General features: G+C 40.8%; 1 protein-coding gene across 1 annotated transcript in view; it reads left to right on the forward strand.

Moving 5' to 3' along the window:
• SLC25A13 (solute carrier family 25 member 13) overlaps positions 1–24,756 on the forward strand; it is a 205,006-nt gene that overhangs the window by 34,121 nt on the left and 146,129 nt on the right. Inside the window, 1 exon segment of the mRNA XM_082471842.1 lies at positions 11,222–11,364. Within this exon segment, the coding sequence (XP_082327968.1) occupies positions 11,222–11,364 (143 nt within the window).

Genomic DNA, 24,756 nt, shown 5'->3' on the forward strand with positions numbered 1-24,756 from the left:
GTGTATTTAAGGTCTACTCTTATGATGTAATTCTGGAAGACCACTTGCAGAAGAGCACGTGAGTGGGTTGCTAAAGAACCTAGAGAGATGCATAAAACTTGTTAACTCTAGCTGGCCAAGTCATAATCATTCCTTGAACTCAGGATCTGTGTACTTCCGTTTTCTAAACCAGCAATAGCTGTGGGCATCCTTCTCACAGGAAATGGGAACAACTTAGAGTGTCTCAGTAGGTGGTGCATCTTGGATACTTACTGCTTTTGATGTGATCCAGTGCAAAGGCTCCATGTAAGAGCCGTGCCCACCTTTTGATGGCACGTGGTGGCTGGTGAGGCTGGGTTAAGATTCTGCTTTGGAACAACGTATCTTTTCCAGCTGCCACATCTCAGTAGCAGGCACGTCTTTACTGGAGACAAATGAGGTTGGTCAGGTAGACCCAAGGAGGGTGGCAGTCCATACAGAGTTCTGGAGAGCCACCTGTGGGGCTTCTGTGTCAGTGGGCCTGAAGGCTGGGCTGGAATCTTTGGGACCAGATAGGGGAGTGCTGTCTTCCCTTGGCGTGGCTGGGACTACGTGGCTTTTGAGTGAGAGTTCCTTATGACTTAGAGTCCGAGAGGGTGATGTGGGGCAACTGTCCCCGAAGAAAACAGTGGTCAGCAGTTTCTGGAAGGGATTGTGGATCTGGCAGAGGTTCGGGTGATCTCATCGGGCTTGGGTAGTGTGGTACCAACACAAATCCACCTTGGCTCCGCACGCTGAGGATCTCTTGTTTACTCTCTGCCGCAGACGCTGTTATGGGGGAAGAATAGGGAGCAAGGCGCCTGGGGGCTGGACCAGGCGTGTCTCTGCTGGGGCTGGGCTTTTCAGTTAAGCTTGGATCAGCAGTGAGCATGCTGTAAACCTGACTGCTTTGCTGACTTTCTATGACTCTTTCCTGACTTTCCTTATTTATAAATATCCCAGCCTTCTCTCTGCTAAACTAGTTAGATGATTCTTCTGTAGCTTAGGGGAGGTGGAGAGAAGCTTCACTGCACCCTTTGGACCAGATGTGCTGGTAACAGGGGAGTGGCAGCTGTGAAGAACAGAGAGAGCTAGCAGAACCAAAACAGATAAGGAGAGAGGGGTCCTGGAGGGCTAAAATGGGCCCAATTCTGGCTTATTTTAGTATTTTGAAAAGAGTTAAAATCAATTCCACTTCATTTTTTGAAGCCGCTTACTGTATGTTAAGTACAGTGTCAGGTGTTGGGGATATAAAGATGCATAAATCATGGCTCCTGCCCTTAACTCTCTCACTGTGTGTGTGTTGAAGTGTAAAAAAATAATATGGTTGATCTGCGTTATATAGCATTAATTAGCAGGGAGATGATGTGGGGCTAATTACATCTTCCTAGAGAGGGTCATTAAAAGTTGCGGCAGGTGGTGATATTTGAGCTGGTATTTATCAGATGGAGAAGCTGGAGGAGGGTTGTGGAGCAAAGGAAGACCGTTCCAGGCAAAGGAAATAGCATGACCAAAGCAAAGAGCTCTAAGAGCGCCAGGTGTGGCAGTGGCCTGCAGCATAGGGTCTTAGGCAATGGTACTAGAATGGTAGGCAAGGTGGAACTTGGCATAAAGCATCCCCAGCCTAAGGTGTTTGAATGTCTTTATGCAGGCTTTTCTAGTGATATGTGGCGGGTAATGTTTTGTCTGGATGTAGAAGTTGAGGTCTAGGTGTAGTCAGTTTTGTTTCTAACCTAAACGTTGACATGGGGTTTTCCTCTGCCTAACACTTTCCGTGCTGCTTCATGTTAAACAGGTGTGTATTTGAGTGCTTACAGTTTAAATAAAACCCCGTGGAAATTTGCAGTGAGTGGGATGTGCAGAAAAAGGAGACCAGATTTACAGGCATGCAGAAGGTAAAAAAAATCTTAAGTCAGCACAGTCAAGGGTCACTTGTGTGGTTAAAGCAAATGCCACAGGAAATGGGAGGAGGGAGCAGTCCCTGTGGCGGGGAGAGGTCAGAGAAAGCTCCTTGGAGAGGGAACTTGAGGAGCCCCGGGATCGCGTGGGAGCTGGAAGGCACTGAGGAGGGCAGCTGAGGCTTCTGGGAAACAGGACTACATTGGAGGGAAGGCCTGGAGGTGGGTTTGGGAGCAAACAGCCTCCAGATTGAAGGATTCCTGCTCATTCTTCAAATGTTTATTTAAATTCAACTCTGTGCCAAGGAGTCTGCCAAGTATTACAGAGTGTGGGTGACAAAATTAGAAAGAGAATTGGGAGTTTGCTATTTCTGCTAAGCAATAGGAAGCCATTGAAGGTTTTCTGAGTTATCCAGCGACATGGAGTGTGGGTCTGAGATTTGATTGGTGCAGCAAGACCATGGGTTAGGCAGCTATGGATGTAATTCTGATGTGAGACCCTAATAACTTGATGAGGGTTTTGGTAGCAGGGAGAATGGAGAATGGGCAAGTTAAAGACATTTTGAAGGACTGTTTGATTGAAATGACTGATCTTGTATTCTTTGTCAACAAAAGCATAATATATACTTTAAAAAATGTTTGTAGGCAAAATTGGAAAAAATAATTCCTTCTTTGAAAAACTTTTTTCTTATGGTAAAACAGTTCCTATTTTTTGAAAATTTAAAAGGCAGTTGTGTATAAAGAAATGTAACTTGTGACCCATCTATATTTATGTCTATATGTTTATATAGACATGTATCCCTTTCCCTCTCCCTGTTTCTTTGTCTCTGTGTATGAATATAATTATTTTCCTTAACAGGAGGAAAAATACTGTTTTGTATCCATTTTTTCCCTCACCTAAGATGTTATGAATACCTTTTCCGATAATTGAAAGCATTTCTGCATTATTTTTATTGCTATCATATTACTGTATATGGCTGTTTTACCATAATTTATCTAGCCACTCCCTATTATTGGATGTTTAGTTGTCTTCTCTGCTCTATTATAACAACACTGTAATGAATACCCTTAAAACTACATTTTTGCATATAGCTAGCATTTTCTTAAGATAAATTCATAGAAGTGGCATCTTTGGATTAAAGAGTGGGTTTACAACACTTTAAGGCTTTTGGTTCTTGGCACACTGCCTTTCAAGAAGATTGTGTCAGTACACGTTTTTGGGAGTATGGAAGTTTTCATTTCTCCACATTGTGACGTCAACTCAGATTATTGAAAAAAATACAGCAGCAGCAATAAAAAACCTTTCTGCCAACTTGTTAGTTGAAAAATTGTATCTTCTTTTAAATTTTTATCAACAGTAATATATTTTTCTGTATTAACTTTGTGATAATTGTATTTAAAATTTTTTGTTATAATTTACAAACATACAGAAAATAGAGTAGTACAGTAAACACCCACATAACCACCACTTAATTTAAATTAATATTTGTCATATAGTTTCACATATATATATTTAATGACATATTTCAGTGTAAGTTAGCTGTCACCATGATTCAGCCGAAATACGTTGGCATACAGCTCCAAATAATAACAGTTTCCCTCATGGCCATAATATATATCACTGTGCACTTCATAAAATTAATAGTAATTCCTTAATAACATAAAATACTTGATCCATATGGAAATTCTTAATTATACTTTATTCCACCCCTGTAACAGGGAATCAGGGTGAAGAATGGTCAGACGTAGTGATGAGGTGTGCACAGCATTTCTCAGTGGCTGGAAAACAGTCAAGGAGGATTTGCCCTTCAGCCCTCGGATGTGAATGATTTGTGGCAAAAACGGGTGGCTGGATGATTACAGTTCTGGTGTGTTCACAGTTGATAGACTATTTTGTTCCACCAGTGGTGAACAGGCCAGTCAGGCCCCCTGGCCTCTGAGCGTACAGTGTAGTGACACATTCCTTTCCTTTGCTCCTGTATTCATTGGGTGTGGTGGTCTTCATGTTGACAGCTGGTTTATTAGTCTTCATGTTGACAGCTGGTTTATTAGTCAGGGCTCTCCAGAGAAACAACCAGTAGGAGATATCTCCGTCTCTAGCTCTAGCTATTTATCTATCTAATGAGATTTATTATGAGGAATTGGCTCACACCGTCCATTGCAGAGGCTGAGAAGTCCCATGATATACTGTCTGCAGGCTGGAGAGCCAGGAAAACCTGTGTTGTAATTCAGCCCCAGTCTGAAGGCCTGAGAACCAGGGGAGCTGATGATGTAAATCCCGGCCTGAGGGCCAGAGAAGATAGGTCCCAGCTCAAGCAGTGGGGAAGGAAAAAAGGTGTGAATTTTTCTTTCCTCCACCTTTTATTCTATTCGGTCCCCAACGGATTGGATGAAGCCCATCCACATTGGGGAGGAAAATCCACTTTACTGAGGCCACAGATTGAAATGCCAGTCTCATCCAGAAACACCTTCACAGACACACCCAGAAACAGTGATTAATCTGGGCACCTGTTGGCCAAGTTGACACATAAAATTAACCATCACAATTAGTATTATACTAGGTTGTGCAAGGAATCCTAAAAGCCTTCCCATTTTATAAGTATATATGTTTAATCATATTAAAACTTCCAAAAATTGTAAGGGAGAGAAGCTTCAGGTCATTTGTAAAATGTATTACCAAAGAAGGATTAAATGACATTTCAAAGATGTGGTAGCTGTAAGGTATAGTCCACTCCCCAGACAGGGACCCTCTGTCCATCAGTCTAAGGAAAACCTTTGACATGTTTACTTTAATCACAGGCAGACCACCCCAGCCTTGGTGCTGAGCTGGTTTTTAAAACTGCAGAAAACTGTGTTCTTTGTGTCCAAATTAACATGTTCTTACATTTAGGAGATGATTTATCACCTCTAAAAAAATGAGGCAGATAAAATATCTGAGATTTTTAAATGTAAACTATTTTTTTTTTTAAAGATATGAATTGCCAGGTAATTGGTACTGTGGTTTGTTAAGCTAGCCAAGGTATTTTTTTAAAATTTATTTTAATTAATTTATTTTTGGCTGTGTTGGGTCTTCGTTTCTGTGCGAGGGCTTTCTCTAGTTGCGGCAAGCGGGGGCCACTCTTCATCGCGGTGCGCGGGCCTGTCACTATCGCGGCCTCTCTTGTTGCAGAGCACAGGCTCCAGACGCGCAGGCTCAGTAGTTGTGGCTCACGGGCCTAGTTGCTCTGCGGCATGTGGGATCTTCCCAGACCAGGGCTCGAACCCGTGTCCCCTGCATTGGCAGGCAGATTCTCAACCACTGCGCCACCAGGGAAGCCCAATGTAAACTATTTATTGAGGATTAAATGAAGTGCACAGATCATAAATGTACAGCTCCATGAATGTTCGCAAAGTGAGTACACCCGTGTGCCCAGCACCTCCGAAGCCCTCTGATGCCCTTTCTAGTTAATACCCGCTCCTTCCAAGAGTAACTAGTTGTCTGACTTCTGTCACCATGTATTAGTTTGCCTGGTTTTCAACTTTATATAAATAGAATAATACAATATGTATTCTTGTGTCTAGTTTCTTTCATTCTTGCTTTATTTGTAAGATTCATCCATGTTGTCGTGTGTAGTTGGTATTAGTTTATTCCATTGTGTGAATATACCACAGTTCATTTAAACATTCTACTGTTGACATTTGAGTTGTTTTCCATTTCTTCACCGTTCAAAATGATGCTGCTGTGGGGTGGGACCAGCTTAGCGCTGTGGCCCCGATCCAACCCCTCTGGCCCCGATCCAGCCTCTAACCAAGGTACACACATGGGGGAAAAAGTGAAACCTGCACAGAAATGCAGCCCTAAAGCCCTCAGGCCCTGGCCATGTCCCAAACCAAGGCAGAGACTTCTGTCATACTCAAGAGAAACCCAGCTCCCACCCCCAATAGAGCTGTGATGGCCACTGAGCAGAGAAGCCCTGGCTTGCTCATGGCTCTGGCTCTAGCCTCTCCAACTCCAGCTCCACCTCCTACCAAGGCGGTAGCTGCCAGTACACCCTGGAGAAGACGCAGCCCGTGCTCACATCAGATCTCTCTCTCCCACCAAAGCCTCCGGGCACGTGCAGACTGCATATGGATGCTCCAAGGACACGCCTTCAAGGCCAGGAGAGGTAATTGTTTCACCTAATTTCATAGAGACAGAGAAAGTTAAACAAAATGAGAAGACAGAGGAAAATGTTGAAATGTTCTTTCAAATGAAAGAACAAGGGAAAAAAACCCTGGAAAAAAAGACTAATGAAACAGAGATAAGTAATTTACTTGATAAAGAGTTCAAAGCATTAGTACTAAGAATCTTAACTGAACTGGGGAAAAGAATAGATGAACACAGTGAGAATTTTAATAAAGAACTAGAAAATATAAAAAAAGAACCAGCCAGCGCTGGAGAATACAATAACTGAAATGAAAAAAAAAATACACTGGAGGGAATTAACAAGAGATGAGGTGATATAGAACATATAAGTGATCTGGAAGATAGAGTAATGGAAATTGCCCAATAAGAAGAGCAAAAAGTTAAACATTGTAAAAAGTGAGGATAGTTTAAGGAACTTCTGGGACAACATCAGGTGTACTAACATTTGCATTTTAGGGGTCCCAGAAGGAGAAAAGAGAAAGGAGTATAGAGGGTATTTGATGAAATTATGGCTGAAAACTTCCCAGATATCCAGGTACAGGAAGCACAGAGGGTTCCAAACAAGATGAACCCAAAGAGACCCACACCAAGACATATACTTAAAATGGCAAAAGGTAAAGAGAGAATTTTAAATGCAGCAAGAGAAAAACAAAGTCACATACAAGGGAACCGCCATAAGGCTGTCAGCTGATTTTTCTGCAGAAACTTTGTAGGCCAGAAGAGAGTGGCATGATATATTTAAAGTGCCGAAAGGGAAGAACTTACAACCTGGGATACTCTACCCAGCAAGATTATCATTCAAAATTGAAGGAGAAATAAAGAGCTGCTCGGACAAGCAAAAACGAAAAGAGTTCATCAATACTAAGCTGACCTTACAAGAAGCATTAAAGGGTCTCCTTTAAGTGAAAAAGAAAAAACTCCAATAAGAAATTATAGGAAGGGAAAAATCCCACTGGTAAAGGCAAGTATATAGTAAAGGCTGTAGATCAGCCACTTAAATAAGCTAGTATAAAGGCTAGAAGCCAAAAATTGTAAAATTAACTAAACTACAATAAACAGTTAAGAGATAGACATGAAGATGTAAAATATGACCTCAAAAAACAAAATGTGGCAGGGAGGAATAGAAAATGTAGATCTTTTAGAATGTGTTTGAACTTAGATGACTTAATCAGTTGAAAACAAGTAGATACAGGTCAACATATATGAACTCCATGGTAACCACAAATCAAAAAACCTACAGTAGATACGCAAAAACTAGAGAGAAGGGAACAGAAATATATCACTAAAGAAAATCATCAAACAACAAGGGACAAGACTAAAAGAAGAAGAAAAGAACAGAGAACAACTATAATACAAAACAACCAGAAAACAGGTAACAAAATGACAAATAACATACTTATCAAAATAATATTGCTGTGGACATTAAAATGCTAAAGCATGGGGTTTTTGTTTTTGTTTTTTGGTGTGAAATTGCTGGGTCTCTGCTTACGTGTATGTTCAGTTATAGTAGATATTGCCAAGCAGTTTTCTAAAGTGCTTCACCAGTTGCATTTGCTTCACATTTTGCAAACATTGGTTATTTCTTTTTAATTATCTTGTGTATGAGTAGTGGTATTGCACTGTAGTTTTATTTTCCATTTTCGGTGGAATTTTTTTAGGGGTCGGTAGCTTGACAGTGATTCTAAAGATCATTTGGGGAAAATCAAAGAGTGATTATGGCCAAGAAGACTTGCAAGAGAAAAGTAATGCCATCTTTTGTTTTATTTTTATTGGAGTATAGTTGATTTACAATGTTGTGTTAGTTGCAGGTGTACAGCAAAGTGAATCAGTTATACATATATCCACTCTTTTTTTAGATTCTTTTCCCATGTGGGTCATTACAGAGTACTGAGTAGAGTTCCCTGTGCTATACAGTAGGTCCTTATTAGTCATCTGTTTTATATATAATAGTGTGTACATGTCAATCCCAGTCTCCCAATTTATCCCTCCCCCTGTTCCCCACTTGGTAATCATAAGTTTGTTTTCTACATCCATGACTCTATTTCTGTTTTGTAAGTAAGTTCACATTCATTCGGCAGATATTTATTGAACATGTTTCACTATCTGCCAGGCAACAGTCTGGAACTTGAGGAGATAGCAGTGAGAAAGGAAAAAAGTCCTGTCCCGGCAGAGCTTTCCCTCTAGTTATAGCAATTAAGATGCATGTAATCTTGCAAGAGTAGACAGGTCAATGCCTAGGATAGACCTGAAACATTTCCTGCTTCAGTGATGACAGGAGCTGTCATCCCATCCTGGCATTCTCCCATGGAGTTTGGTCAGAGTACATCTTGACCTTAGGAAGCCATTGACGACTGATCAGAAGTGGTACTGAAGATGGACTTGCTTGCCAAGCCTTTCCCTGGTGACCATATGATAATTTAGTATGTGGTAAACATTACATCCTAAATGGGGGAAGAGAGAATGATTTGATGTATGATCCTAGGACAACCAAGAGAGTAAGCAGAAAAGACTCAAGGTGGAGGATCCTTTCTTCAGACCACATAGAAAAACAAAGTACCAATAATGTACTGAAACTTAAAGGTAAAAGATAAACGTATTCAAGAAAAGCTAAGAGAAAACGTGGGTGAATATTTAGTCTTGAGATGAGGAAGAACTAGTTTCTAAACTTAGAAGTAATGGAGGAGATTGCAAAGGAGATAAAAAATCTACAGACTCAATTATATAAAAATATTAAACGCGAATAATATTTACAACAAGTATGATAGACAGAGGGGGAAAAGGCTATGTTCTCACACTGTTGGTGAGACTGTAATGGATACAATCTTTCTGGAGAGCAGTGTGTTAATAAGTATCAAGAGCCTTAACGATGCTCTCCTTTGACTCAACAATTTCTCTTCCCAGAGTCTAGCCTTTGAAAGTTGCCAGGAATTTGGACAAATGTTACATACAAAGCTGGTTACCTTAGCTTTTTAAAAAAAATACCCCGAACTGGAGATAATCCAGTAATAATCTAATGTCTACTGATGGGAGAAGAGTTCAACTGTGTTTTTAAATAAATGAATTATTCACTACTATAAGCAAACATAGGTATAATTCTAAATCATAGGATTGCTGTAGTTAACAGTGACATTTCCTTTATATTTCAGTCTTGTTTTGCCTCAGTTGGGAAAATCAAAGTATAATCCTTCTACGTTTGCAAAAAGCCAAATTCATTGCTAACTGAAGAATAGTAAGATTAGTGGGCCATCTTTGAGCTTTTCTTTTGTACTGTGCTAAAAAATGTTAAACAAAAACCAATAATCTAGAACATTTATAAAATACCTGTTGTGTATAGGGCATTGTGCTAAGTGTGTTACGTGATTGTTCATTTATTTCTAGTATCAACCTTAAGAGCAGGTAGTGTTGTTGTCCCCATTTTACAGGTGAGGAGCCGGAGGCCCAGAAAGCTTTAGTTACTTACCTGAGGCCCTACAGGTGGTTAGATGCAGAGGCAGAAGCAGAGCTCTCTGCAGCCCAGGCCCGACGGACTCTAAAGCCCGTAACTGAGTATCTAACGAAGAGCTTATCCCACATTGGAATGACTGAAATGTAGAAATGACAAGTGACTTTTTTTTTTGATTAATTAATTTTTTTTATTTGCTTATTTTTGGCTGCGTTGGGTCTTCGTTGCTGTGCGTGGGTTTTCTCAGTTGTGGCGCACGGGCTTAGTTGCTCCGTTGCATGTGGGGTCTTCCCGGACCAGGGATCGAACCCGTGTCCTCTGCATTGGCAGGCGGATTCTTAACCACTGCACCACCAAGGAAGCCCCGACAAGTGACTTTTTAAAACAGTTTTAATTGGGATTAACTGCAGTTACAGAGGGAACAGAGATGCTATCATTGCGCCTCTGTTCACTGTGCTCTCCCATCACTGTGGCTCCTGTCACCCAACTAGCTCTCTTCTTATAGTTCATGGTCCTCATCTCTCCACCCCACAAATCACTGTTTGATCCCAAGGATCAAGAGGCCCTCTCCTGCCCCATAGGAGTATGTGTGATGCCCATGTTGTTTCTCAGCACTTCCCACAGCCCCCGGTCCTCCACAGAACAGAAATGAGCAGGTTCCACTTATGTGAACTGGAACGTCTTGCAGGCAAGACCTGGGGGAACGCTGTGAAAAAGCATCACGTGCCACCTTATTCTTTTTTTTTTTTGGCCACACTGCGCGGCACGTGGAACTTCCCTGACCGGGGATTGAACCTGTGCCCCCTGCAGTGGAAGTGTGGAGTCTTAACCACTGGACCGCCAGGGAAATCCCGCCCCCTTATTCTTGTTGACCATTTCTGCTCTAGATGGAGAGGACACTAACCACAGCAGCATTTCCTACCTGCTTCCATAAAATCTCACAGCAGCCCTGCTGTGAACAGGTTGCTCTCCAGCTTATCCTGTTTGTCATCCTTTTTTTTTTTTTTTTTTTTTTTAACATTGTTGCCTTTGAAACAGGAAAGGGGGCAAAAGAATTGAATCGTTTTCATTCATGATTTCAGAATTCTACTTTTTTTTTTTTTTTTTTTTAAAGCTACGTGTTCTTGCTAAAGAACAAGACAAAATTTGTCCTTCCAGATTTCTGTAAACCTGGGTTTCTCAAGCTCAGCGCTGTCGACAGTTGGCTGGGTGTCTCTGTTATTGGGGTGGAGGGTTGTCCTGTGCATCGTGGGCATTTAGCGGCATCCCTGGCCTGTACCAAGTAGATGCCAGTTTCTGCTTCTGCCTCTCCCCCCCAAGTTACGACAGTCAGAATTGTCACCAGACACTGCCGGATGTCCCCTGTGGGGAAACGTGAAAACAGAGGCAGCTCAGAGCTAGAGAACTGCACCCCAGAAAGTCAGGTAACGTACAGAGAAGGCTCGTCCTTGTGCATTGTGCTTGGCTATTGGGGACATTGGTGTTTGTAAGCTGGACAGTCAGGCTAAGCTGCCTGCAGTTGAGAACCGCTGGTATAAAAACAAAACTCGGCAAACTTAATGGGGTTTTGCTTTTTATTTGGAGCGATGGGAAATAACTGTCCTTGCGAAGAGTATATTGTCATGTCTGATGTTTTATCCATTGAATATTCTCAGCTTTTTCACATATTGGTTATATACTTTTGAGAACAAAATATATTTTCTCTCTTTTTTTGAACAGTATGCAAACATTGAAAAAAATGGTGAATTTTTCATGTCTCCCAATGACTTCGTCATTCGATATTTGAATATTTTTGGAGGAAGCCAGCCTAATCCAAAGACTGTGGAACTTTTAAGTGGTGTGGTGGATCAGACCAAAGATGGGTATGTTTATTCTTAATTATCTCGTTTAATTGTTTTCTGTTTGAAACAGCTTTCTGTTGCTTTAATGATTAGGAAGTCAGTGTTTACCTTCCCATCTCTTAAGAGCATTTTCTCTCCCTATTACAATTAATACATTATTTTAGAAATAATACCCTTAACATTTCCTTCAGTGTTCTTATCACAGTTGGGGATTCTATATGTGTATTTCTTGACATAGTTTAAACAACTATTTAGTTTCACAACTCTTGTAGTTGAATGGTGTGAAGATGTACTCAAGTGTATGTAGTACATTGGTACTTTTGAAGGCCACTGTAAAAATTGTGAGTAAATGTAAAACATAGCTCTGTGAACATAACTTTTCTACAGTCTTTCTCTCTGCTCAAGTAACTTTTAAATGTCACATATGATTAAATGTTCTAAATCTAACAGACAGAATAATGATTCCAAATCCCCAAGAAGGGCATTCTGCCCAAGCTGGAAGAGAGACACTGGACCATCTAAAATTAAATAGGACACTTTGCAAAATGCCTTTGGATTTTTTTTCCCTTACCAGTCTTTTCTGTTTACATTTTTAAAAATGAGTCATTCCTAAGTTGTATAAGAATGCAGTTGGCTTTTACCATTAAGTGCAGAATTTTGGGCTCTGAAATATTGGTAATATGACCGCCAGTGTCCCCTAATAACCAAGTATAATATATAAGAAGTAGCCTTCTCTGTATAAACTGTAGAAGATCCAGCCGTCTGGCCTTGCCATGTGCCAGCACCCTCTTTGATAGATTAGCCACCTGCCATTCTGGGGTGGTGTTCTTTAGCTCTGAACTTTCTCTGTCGGTCCTGTGTCTGATTTTCCCACATGCATGGGTTTGAGATGCAACCAAAGTAAACTCCAGTGCTGCAGTGCGAATGCTGTCAGTTTTACCAGCACCTTCCTTTTCTTGCTTATGCACCTGTTGTTCCATCATGCATGAAAGTAACCTCCTCTAAAGTGAAAGTCTTGCAGGTGGGAAGGGAGTGGGGAGGAAATTGGCATTTATACGTCTTGTAATATGCTGGCAGATTGCTGGATTATACTGTCTCTGTTTGTTCCAGTAGCAGTTACTTGGGTTACTTCTGTTTTCTACCTCCCCAAGGTGGGATTCTTTGCTTGATAGGAAAATGTCATATATGAACAGGTCTTCCTTCCCTCACAGGACCTCCCTGGGGAGGTGCAGGGTGAGGCAGAGGTATATTTCACAGTAGTCCATTCAGGCTAAAGCTAGACAGAACATAGATTTATTCTAGCAAACATTTTTTTTTTTTTTTGAGGAAAATTTGGTTGCTTACACATCCTCTGTGCTTACAAGATTCAGAAGAAGTGTGACCAAGCTCACATGCAATATGAATTATCAGACTCAATGTTTAAGATCATTTTTTTCTTATTTGATAGTTAAATTCTTTAAGCTACAGGAAACTGAAAGAATTCAGTGAATGCCCAATAGATACCTTTCATCTAGATTGACTTAACATTTTTAACACCAGTGTGCCTTTTTTTTTTTTTTTACACATACACTTTCTACACATGCACACACATTTCCTCTTTTGGCTGGACCATTTAACTAAATTGCAGGCCAGGATACTTCAGTGTTTATCTTCTAAGAATAAGAACATTCTTCTTACCATTATCATACTTAGGAGGATTAACAATGATGTGAAATATATAATATCCAGTCTATTTAAAAATGTACCAGATCTCTCCCCTCACTCCCCACCTCAAATGGCTCATTGCCTTTTGTTTTTTCAATCCAGGATCTAATCAAAGTTCCTGTATTACATTTAGTTGTTGTATATCTTTTAATCTAGAACAGAGCCTTGCCTTTCATTGTTCTTTCATGAAATTGACTTAAAACCCAGGCCCAGTTATTTCATTGAAGGTCCCGCATTCTGGACTTGTCTGATTGTTTCCTCATGACTTGGATTCATGATAGATTTTGGGGTGCAGGTTAGGAGAGATTCTACTACCTATTGTATCTCCTCGGGAGGTACCTTGTCCCGGCATTGCTGACACCATGGGTATCCTGTTTCCCAAGCAGCCTTTCACCCAGTCGTTTTGGCATCCATGGTGATCCTTTTCTGAGTCAGTTATTACATTGACGTTTGAAAAGTAGTGATTTTTCTAACTCTTTATTTGTCCTCTATTTATTGTCTACTGTTCTTTGGTAAAGAAAAACTTTCTTCCCTCCACTCCCTTTTCTTTCTCTTAGTTTTTTATATCCGTATAAACTCATGGAATTCTTTATTTTAAATTCAGTGCATTATAATCTATTACTGTGTTCTCTGAGTTGTTCACATTGTCCCAGTGAGGTCACTGGGAGTCCCTTTAAGCTGGCTTGTACCCTCAGCCTTTGAGTGCTCTTTGCTTTTGGTAAATAAGATGTTCCAGGCTCGCTTTGGATTTGTCCTGCTTCTGACCAGGGAAGTACTCTTTTCTCAAAGAAGTCCTGGTTCCTTTCGTTTGGGACTGGTGCTTGGAAACAAGGAGCTAGGCACTGGCTCATTGTTACCAGGGTAACTTTTCAGTGGAAAGAGCTGGGAAATATACTTTTAAAAAGTTCATAATGATATTTCCTATTTAAATTGAACATTACAGGAGTTTTCCTTCTCTTCTATTTTGTACCTCTTTCTTTCAGTGAACATTTTGGTTCCTAGATGCATTAATTTTGTATAATTGTAGTATCTTTTAATGTACTTTGCTTCCTTTCCATCCCACCCCCATTAACACACATGCTTTTCCTATTTCTTTTCACATATACTCTTCAAAAATAGAGGCTTAAATTCATTAGACATCAACAATGTAATATGTATTTAACATATATAAAGTAACATAACATGTATGTTTTTTCAAGAGTTTATAATAAATCTGAAACGTTGGCTTTCTTTTCCTGATTTCCCAGATGAGAACTGAGGGATCAAGCAATTTGCTACCAAAAGGTGCCCAGGCTTGTCTGGCTCTAGTCCTAGGCCTTTCCACTGTTCTGAGCTGCCTCTTCTCTCATAATCTCACAATCCTCTTTAACTTGACATTTTCTTTCTGATTTTTTGTTATCTTAAATCTTAGCATTTTACTGAATGGTCTCAATCCTCTGCCCTATGACTAACTTTTTTTTTTTTTTTTTTTTTACAGTATTGACAGTGCATAGCTCAGGGAAAAGGGAAAACCATCACCCACAACCTTCTCAGCTTGCCACAAATATTTTGAATTTTTTAGTATCTTCCATAATTTGTTAACCTGCATCAATGTTTTTCATAATTTGAATTCATTTTAATTGTAATTCTCTTTTATAATCTTTTCGACTTTTCATTTTTCCATATGCTGTTCATATGAACAGTGTAAATAACTTCATCATTTTCTAACAGATTAATATACCATACTTTATGAAATCATGCCCTTATAGAGTTATTTCAGTTTCTACTTTTCTATAATAGATGGTATTGGAGTGAATATCTTCATGTATATGACATTTTTCCCTTCTGTTTAAATACTTCCTTAGAAAGAACTAAGAGAGGGATTCCTGGGTCTAAGGGTAGAAATATTTTATAGCTCACCATATGTATTGTGATAATTCTTGCCAAAAGGACTGAGAAATTGAAGAACTTGTCTCCGGTATTTAAGCTGACCGAGTTAGTAGCATAGGACCACTGTTTAAGACCCATGCAGATGTTCCTGTGCTATTTTCCCTAACCCTGACACACAGCTCCACAGTATTTACTTCAAAAATAGATATAATCATACATCTTTTCTCAGTGTAAAATGGTGAATGTCCTCATTTCCCCTTCCTTTCCCTTTCCGCAAGTCACACATCATCCTCCCAAAGCAACTACTGTTCCTTGAAAAAATTACATGACAGAAGCCACACAATGGCCCACAAAAGCACGACGCACACGCTGAACAAACAATGAGGAAGTGCTGGAGGGCGTGCCATTAATCTGGTCGGGCTCTCTTGGGGTGTAATCACTTAGCTTGACTGGCCAGAGGGATTTTAGTGCATAACTTTATTAAAATTTAAAAAGCTATCTGTAAATTGACAACTTTAGGATTTAAAAATAATGACAGCTGTGCTGGCCCAGATGTCATGGCGACTTGAAATACTCATTTTTAGTTAAGTACTGGTCCCCCATCTGTGGTTTCTTGAGTCCAAGGTCCAGGTCCTGCATATTTTACTATCTCCAGTGTCTAGTCCAATATCTGGCCTCTGTTTTGCATCAGTTTGTTGACTAAACTTAGGTAAATGTACTAAGAAGTTTTTGCCCCCCTTATGTTATGAAAGCCCAGGAGTGTTGGGAGATGGAAGCTCTGGTTCAAATTCTAGGTTACTCATTGTTGGAGGCTCAATTATGGCCACCTGAAGATACCAAGATATCATAATCCCTGGAATTTGCAAATGTGACCGTGTGGAAAAAGTGTCTTTGCAGATGTGGTTAAATTGAGGATCTTGAGATGAAGAGATTAGGACACAACACTGGCAGGGGCAGGAGGCATTGTGACCACAGAGACAGAGATTAGAGTGATGGGGTCACGAGCCAGGGAACACCTGGGGCCACCAGAAGCTGGAAGAGGCAAGGAATGATTCTTCCCTAAAGAATCTCCCTTTGGACGGAGCGTGGCTCTGCTGACACCTTGATTTCAGATGTCTGGTCCCCAGAACTGTGATAGGACGAATTCCTGCTGTGCTGAGCCGCCCACTTTGTGGTCAGTGATTGTAGCAGCCCTAGGAATTGAGTACCCTCACATAGATATTTTCTTTGGGAAATGAGAAGTCCTGTAGTTGCAAAGAATTTTGGGGGGACAGAGACCAGCCAGCCTAATACCGAAAGGGAGCATTTTTTTTCAATAGTAGCTTTTGGCTAGAACCAGGCATTTTCCAGGCAGAGACCCCTGCTGTAGACTGTCTCCTTGAGGGCATGGCCCTTTCCGGAAGGCTTCAGCTCTGTTTAGGGTTGGGCTGAGCTTTAGCGTGGAAGTTAAACACCTGTGCACTGCATGAACTTACGGGCTTGTTGGCAAAGGGACCTTGTTTTTCTGGAGCCCTCTTGACGCTAATTTAATGACTCATGAGGCTGTGGCTTGGTCAGCCTTCCACGCTGGGAGCATCTTGTGGAGGCCTGTCCACTCAGTCATCCAGCAGCTATTTGAGAACCTCATCTCTGTGCCTGGCACCGTTCTGTATGTGCAGGATACCATGTTGAGTGGGAAAAAGAGTGCTTGCCTGCTTGGTGCTTCTAATTTAGTGGGACAGACAGGTGTTCATCAGAGAACCACAAATAAATGTGAACTGATGTTGTGATGGGTGCTGTGTAGGAGAGACATGGTGTGAGAGATAGCAAAGGGGGCTTCATGCCAACCGGGAGGTCAGGAAAGACTTCCACTGAGTGACATTTGAGCCATGGGAGTTGGGAAGGTGACAAGAGGTGGGGGGACAGAGGACAACATTGTGGACAGGGGGAACAGTGGCTGCAAAGTCATATTCTGAAATGCAGAGGCTGGCAGGCCTGGAGTATGGAAAGTGCAGGGCACGGGGGGCGGGGGTTGGTGGTAGGCCGTGGCCAGACTGTGTGGGAACTTGTCCTTCATATTAAGGATTGGGGGTCTTTGTCATAAGAGCAATGGAGAGCCATTGAAGGATCGTGTGAGTCTGGGGATTGGCATGATCTGCCTCTGTTAAACATGATCCTTCCTGTTAATATTCTTTGATTTCACCAGTTCTCACTCTCCCTTCTAATAGCCTGTTGTGTTTAGATTTCCCTACATTCCACTGTTTTAATAGATTTAATGATGAGTTTAATCAGTTTGTGAAGTTCCTGGAGGGTGCCCGGGCCTGGAAGCCTTTTGTAGGTGGACCTCTGGGTGAGGAGGGATTTCCGCGCCTCGGAGGAGGGAGAGAAGGGGAGGAAGTGGGTTTCTCAGAGCTCCTCCCACTCAGACCCTCTTACCTTAGCGAGACAGTGTGTATTCTCCCCTTGTTGTTGGGTTTGTGTGTATAATTTTTGAGATATCTTTTACATTTGGTTGTCATTATGTTTTTGTTTAAAATGGGAATGAAGCTTTTTTAACTGCAATTTTAATACATCGTTCACATAGCTATCTACTAAGAGCAAGGGAAGAATAAATTGTGTGTGTGTGTCCCTTTGAGCTTTGCCAACATGTTTCTAGTTGTTGTTCATTAACTGAAGTCTCATTAGAGAGGCTGGGACTCAAAAGCTATTTGACTAGTACCTGGCCTCACTTGGGAAGACTAAGCATGGCCTGAATCAGCCGGAGGTATTGGCTCCCTGGCCTCTTGGGCTCAGGATGCTCTCTGCCTGTTACAGGTCCGACCCCTGTCTGTGCGGGGTGGGCCCTGGGCAGCTCTGGTGTCTAATTTGTTTGCTAGGATTGCTATTTTCCATCTCAAGGGTGGAACCTCTTTGCACTCCACGCAAGAACAAAAGTTGGTTCTTCTTTTGAAAAAGGGAATTTCAGAAATCCTGATTTCTTTGTTCTTTTTCTCGGACATTTTAATTATGAAAAATTTCAATCATACACAAAAGCGAAATCCTGATTTCTTAGTGACAAGCTGACGCATCCAACTTAACACCTTGTCAGCCCCTATTCCTCATTGAATCAAAATGATAATGTAATCGTCATCCACAAATAAGTCTTTTCTCTTCAGAGTACAGAGACTCAATCCTGGGACAATTCCCATTTTGAGGCATGAGGAATAAGGGTGTCAAAGAAGAAAAGATTAAAAAAAAAAATCTCAGGTTTTAAAATGTGTGGCTATATAAAGTGTGTTCTCTGCCTTTCCTATGTTCGCTATTTATCTTTCTGAGAAGGAAAAAAAACCTCCTTTAAATACTTCACAAGGTGAAGGAGGATATAATAACGTTGTTGATGATAAAAGCATTTTTATATACCTGTTTTCACTTTGCGAGGCTGTGGCGATGAAATCCAGGCCTTGGCCGCATGCTGGGAGTTAATGAGGTTTACAATTGGCAATGGTTACAGAGTATTAGGGTAATGCATTTACATCAGCAGTTCACAGTCTGAAATGCTCATCATCTGTCAAATACAGTCCAGAATCAATAAGAGGAGGTCTTTCAGTTTGCTAATGAGGAAAGTTTTCTACACTACTCGGGTGGACACAGATTTCAGATAAACGCCTGCAATTCATAAACCGTAGAATTAAGCAAAGGCATTTCTTTAATTAAAAAAAAAAATTGGTACTAATCAACAGCAGTCACCTGAGAAGCTTAAATTTTCTTCTTAGTCATCAGACTCCCAAATTAACCTACCAAAACAAAAAGCCTCATTAGCAGCTCTCGTTGAATCAGTGTCATTTTTTTCTTTCTCTCAAAGTGTCTGATTAACCCCCTTTCTTTTTGCATTACTCACTTTGTGTTAATATTTGATGTCTGAAATCATAGGGGGGTGCGTGCAATGTGGCGGCTAGACGCTGTCTGTGCAGAGTAAATTAAAAAGAATTCTTAAAAAGGTTTCTATTATGTCGCTGGTATATTAGAAAACCTTTAGGTGTCAGGTGCCTGGGTTTATTTTTCTTCTTAATTCCTGAAAGCATTGATTAGTGAGTAGGTGCTGATTTCACTCCTCATTCATATGTAGGGATAAGCCATCCTTCTCTTCCCCCTTCTCCTACTTACCAAGCCAGGCCCTCATTTGGAGAGTTTTGCTTTCAAGGGAAGGTGGGAAATGGGCCATAGCTGGAGGTGGAAGGGAGGGTCTTTTTAAAATGGGTAGAGGGCAGTGTAATGCATGCTGATGGGAATGACTGCAGAGAGTGGAGAATTGACAGTGTAGGAGAGAAAAGGAGGAAATTCTGATACATTCCGAGAGGGAGGTGGCCTCTTGTGGTAACGTGGAAAGTTCATCTACAACAGCTGCTCTCAGAGTGTGGTCAGTAGACCCCCGGGGGTCTCGGAGACCTTTCTAAGGAGTCCGTGAGGTCCATACTGTTTACATAAAGATACTAAGACATCATCTGCCTTTTTTTGTCCTGTTGTATTTGAACCGATGGTCGTAAAAGCCACGGTTTATAGAACTGCTGGTTAATTCAGCAGCGACCCCAAGCCCAGCAGTATGAGCGGTCGTCGTATTCTTCACCCGCACGTGTTCACAATCATGGTAGTAACGATAATGCCAATTCTGTTTCAGAGTGTCCTTGAAGAAGCAGTAAAAATTACTGATTTTTTATTAAATCTCACCCTTGAATACATGTCACTTACAAATTCTGAGTGACTAAATGGGAGGCATCCATAAAGACTGCTGGTTACTCTCCTGTGATGGTTGTCAGAGGAAAAGCAACTCAGGTGCTCGCTGAGCTAGTCATTTCTTAAATGGAACACACTTTTTGAGAGAATTAAAAATTTCACGTGACAGCCTTCTGATACTTACAGCCTTTTCTGATGTAATTAGTGGTGATAGTAATAATGTGGTTTTTTACTATAGTGTAATGCAATGTGCCAACGTTTGGAAGATCTGCATAACTCAGGGAAGCATCTTTTCCAGTTGACCAGTACATGGTGTTAGAGAATCATGTATGAGTCAAAGGTCTATTCAAAGTGCAAGATAGACCCATGGATTTTAATGTAACCAGGTGGGAAAAGTTCATTGAAACAGTTTCAGATTCCACATTGCAGCTAATCTTTAAGAAACTATCCCTTGTTGGGATTTGGTGTTGTATCGTAGAATATCCACAAGTATCTAAAAAGGCTATTAAAGTGCTCCTTCCTTTTCTAACTGTGAATCTGTATGAGGCTGAAATCCTTCATATCCTTCAACCAGAAAAACATATTACAGCAGATTGAGTGCAGCTGTCTTCCATGAAGTCCGATATTTAAGAGATTTGCGAAGACATAATACTGCTTTTTTCTCACTACATTTTTTTGTTTTAGAAAATAGTAATTTTTCATATAAATATGTTATTTATATTACCATGTAATAGGCTTATTCACTTTTTAACGAATTAATGTTTTAAGAATTTATCAGTTTTAATTTCTCACACAGTAAATACGATAGGTACAAACCACATAAATAAAAGCCCTTTGGGATCCTCAATAATTCATAAGCACGTAAAGGGGTCCTGAGACTTGAAAGTTTGAAAAATACTGAGCTAGAAAAATGGAAGATAAGGTACTATATGGGCCAGAGGTGTTGTATCGATGTGGTGGTGGGATTTGGGGGAAGTTTTCTTCTGATCTCCTTGGTTTTTCTCTGGGAGATAGATGAGAGGGAGGATGCCGGTGAGGTATTGGCAGTTTGAGGAGAGAGGAGAATATACTAACTATTCATTTAGAAGTGAATGGATAAAGGAACACAGCATGGCTGCTGGGTTGGACCCACTTGAGGTCCCACCTGAGGGCTTGTGGTCATGAAATTCAAAGCGAGACCAGTTAGTGTGGCTGTTTGTTTTCTAGCTACTGAGGCCAGCTGCTTATCTGCTGTCATGGAGCAGGAAGTGTTGGCTGTGACTAAGGTTGAGGGCTTGGCCATTGATTAACCCAGAGTAGGTAAGGGCATGCAGGGGAGCAATTACAATGATTGACTATAGATTTAATCTGGATAAGGGGCAAAGAAAGGACATTGGAATAGCAGGCAATGAGAAGGTGGTAGGCTCAATGAACTGTTGATTTCAGTGAGACTGAAGATTGTTGAAGTTGGGGTATAGAAGGGAGTGAGCAGGAAGACTAGAAGGTAGTGGCCAAAAAGTGAGATGCATGAAATTGAGAATAAGGAGGTATTGCAGTTACTGGTGATGGCAGAAGTCTAGAGTCTGACCGTGGGACTGAGTGACCGAGAATGGATGGAGAAAAGATCACTGGAAGAGGCAAGTTCAAGTAATTGGGAGGCCTGGGTGTTTGAAATTATTGAAAATATTGAGAATTAAGGTAGGAGTTGGGTTGGAGAGCATGTCAGTGAATCAGGAGTTAAAACATGGTGGGGAGGAGATGTGAATCTGGAGTTATGAGGTGATAGAAACAAGTCGGGGTGCTGAGTGCTAGTTATATGGTGGGAGTATTTAAACTGGGGGTTAGGAAGGAAGGATTGGGGGATGGTCTGGGAGAGGCAATGGGAAGGAAGAAGTACACCTCCCCTGCTTATAAGCTTGAGGCAACCCAGGACTGCAGAGGAAAGCCCCTTGCCGCTTCAGAAGCGTGGGCCTCAAATTGGTTACAGCAAATAGGTGAAGGGACATTCAGAGGACTCCTCGGAAAGGAATTCCCTTTAGGGATGGGATTGAGGATGAGATTTTGCTCACCATGTGCTGTGAATTCTAGGGGGCACATTTGTGGGGGGGGGGTGGTTTCTGGGAGATGGTGGGTGACAGAATAGGGAAAGTGCAGAGCCCCTGTGGGGATTAGATGTGGGTGTTAAAGGGTAAGCTGGGAATCTGGGGCTGCCGGCGGGCTGCTGTCGACATGTACAGGATAAAGGGCACACTGAGATTAGTCCTGATGAACTCCAGATTGTGCCTGCTGGGAGACAGGGATCTTTGCAGAGAGGCAAGGAAGCTTGGGGAGGGGCGATCTTATTACTTGGAAGAATTTTTAAAGCAACAATATTCTGTGGGATTAGAGCTCTGCTGATGTTTTTATCCTAGATGGTTAGATTAAAGGATGAAAGAAGCAAAGAGTTACTGAGCACATATAGGGTTCCAGATCTGGTGCTAACAATTTCCACCCTTTCTCTTATTTAATCCTCATAACAAGTCCTTAAAATAGGTACTTTTACCTCTGCCAACCCTAACGTTACAGAGAGAGGTGCAGAATCATAAAGTTTAAATAGTTTTCTTGAAGTCATATATCTAGTGCTGGAACTAGAATTTGGACCCAGTTCTCTTTGGTTTGTGCCCAATCTGCTCTGGAACTTTGTGTGTTTAGAGAAGAACATTAAAAATGGAGCTTTGAATGAGAACTTTGCATATGTCTTTGCTTAGTAGTTGTGATGCCCTTTGCAAAATTCTTAGTCCCTAAGACTGATTATTTGACCAACTTAAGGTGGACCTAAAACCTTCACGAGAGCTATCCCAGCTATCATCCACGCCCACAAACTTGGGGAAAACTGTCCTCACGTTCCTCACATTTTTATTTTTTAGGCCAGGAATACTTTTTGGTATACTCTTCCCCTTTTACTCCTCACGGACTGAACCTTGAAGGTACCATTGCATACCGTATTCTCAGAAGGCTCACCTTTATTGGGCCAACTGAAAATACCAACCCTTCTTCCCAGCATGTCAGGATGCTCAGAAAATGTTTGAAGAGCAAATACTGTTCCTTCCCTCCCCCTTGCCTTGTTTGGTTGTCTGGTTTTGCTTTACCTGTACCATAGGTGTTTAAAATTCAAATCTAAGATTTTAAAGGAAAGGAAATCAAATGTAAGCTCTGTTTCCTGGCTACTTGCAAACATATTTCTCTACAGATGTCAGTGTCATTGGCACAGGATGTGGCAGTTGCTTAAATTAAAAGTCTTGCATTAAGCTGTGAGGAATTCCTGAAGTGAAATGTGAGGAGATAGTGCCTATTAACTTTCCCTTTGATTGTGGCATAATTGTCAATGAGTCACTTCCTAATAAACAGAGTGAGATTCTCAGACTTTAATGAAGGTTTTGGAGGGTAAAGCTGCCATAGCAATCTGGTGTAGAGATTTAGGGATCTTCAGTCTGGAAAAGTAAGAGGTGAAAGAAGATAACTGTTTAACTTTCATAGAAATTCTAGAGAAACTTTATTATATTATTTATTTATATTATTTATTATGGAGTCTCTGTAATAAAAGATATATGATAGCGTGGCCTTGTGTTCTATATCTGAGAGAACCTTGATACTTTAAAAATATATGTCAATTTCAGATTTATTAATTCATTCAACAAATATTTATTGACACCAGCTATGTGCCAGGCACTGTTCTAAACAAAACAGATAAACGTTGCACTCTTACATAGCAAATAGTGTAAACCAATAGACATATGTGATAGAGAGGCAGGTGGCTGTATCTGTTTACGCAAGGGAAGGAGATGGTGAGTGGCCATGGGCTCTGGGGTACTACAGTCTATAGGGTGGTCGGGAAGACCTCTTGGAAGCGACATGTAGGCAGAGACCTCCGTGAGAGTGAGCCATGTGAGAATCTACGAGTTGAGCTTTCCGGGTAGAGGGAATGACAGATGCAGAGAGCCTGAGATGAGAGTGTGCTTGATATCTTTGAGATGAAGCAAGGAAACCAGTTTGATCAGAGGCTGGTAATGAGCAGGAAAGTGGAAGAAGTCAGAAAGGTATCCAGGAGCCAGATTATAAAGGTACTGTAGTATTTTATTTCAAGTGTGGGTAGAAGTCACGAGAGAGTTTTGAGCACTGGACTGACATGATCAGAATAACAGTTTGAAAGGATCTCCCTAGCTGATTTGCAAAGAATAGAATGAAGTGGGCAAGAGTGGAAGAAAGAAAAAAGATAGTAGGACTAGAGGGCTAGTTGTGGAGATGATAAAAGTGATTGGATTTGGGATTTTCTTGATAGATTGGATATGAGATATAGGAAAGAGCAATCTAAGTGACTGAGGGGATTCTGAGGGAGGAATAGGTTTGGAAGCAAAACTAAGCGTTCTTTAGGACATGGTAATATTCAGATGCCTATTAAACATGTAATTGGAGACAGACTGATAGATGTTGAGATCTGGATTAATTTTAGGGGAGAGGTCTGGGTTAGAAATGGGAGTCAACCAAATTACTTCCTTCACCTGAGCCTATTTTCAGCATCAGGAGTTGATGTTGTAATAACTTCTGAAGGTTCAAGGAGTTGTGTGTTATTTTTTTTGTGGGAATGGGGGCCTTTTTTATACTGAGTATTATGAACTCAAAGGGCTTTTATGCATTTGGTGTTTTTTAAAAATTGAGGTATAGTTAATTTACTATGTTGTGTTTGAACTGTACAGCAAAGTTATTCAGGTATACATACATATATATGTGCATATATATATATATATTTTTTTTTTTTTAGATTCTTTTCCATTATAGGTTATTACAAGATATTGAGTATAGTTCCCTGTGCTATACTGTAGGAACTTATTGTTTAACTGTTTTATGTTTAGTAGTGTGTATATGTTAATCACAAACTCCTAATTTATCTCTTTCCCCGCCCTCCCACTATCCCCTTTGATAACCTTAAGTTTGTTTTCTATGTCTGAGAGTCTGTTTCTATTTTGTAAATAAGTTCATTTGTATCATTTTTTTACATTCCACAAATAAGTGATTTCATAAGGTATTTGTCTTTCTCTGACTTACTTCACTTAATATGATCTCTGGGTCCATCCATGTTGCTGTAAATGGCATTATTTTATTCTTTTTAATGGCTGAGTAATATTCCATTGTATA

Source organism: Balaenoptera physalus, assembly GCF_965194825.1.
Source record: "Balaenoptera physalus genome assembly, chromosome: 8".
NCBI classification, from domain to species: Eukaryota; Metazoa; Chordata; class Mammalia; order Artiodactyla; family Balaenopteridae; genus Balaenoptera; species Balaenoptera physalus.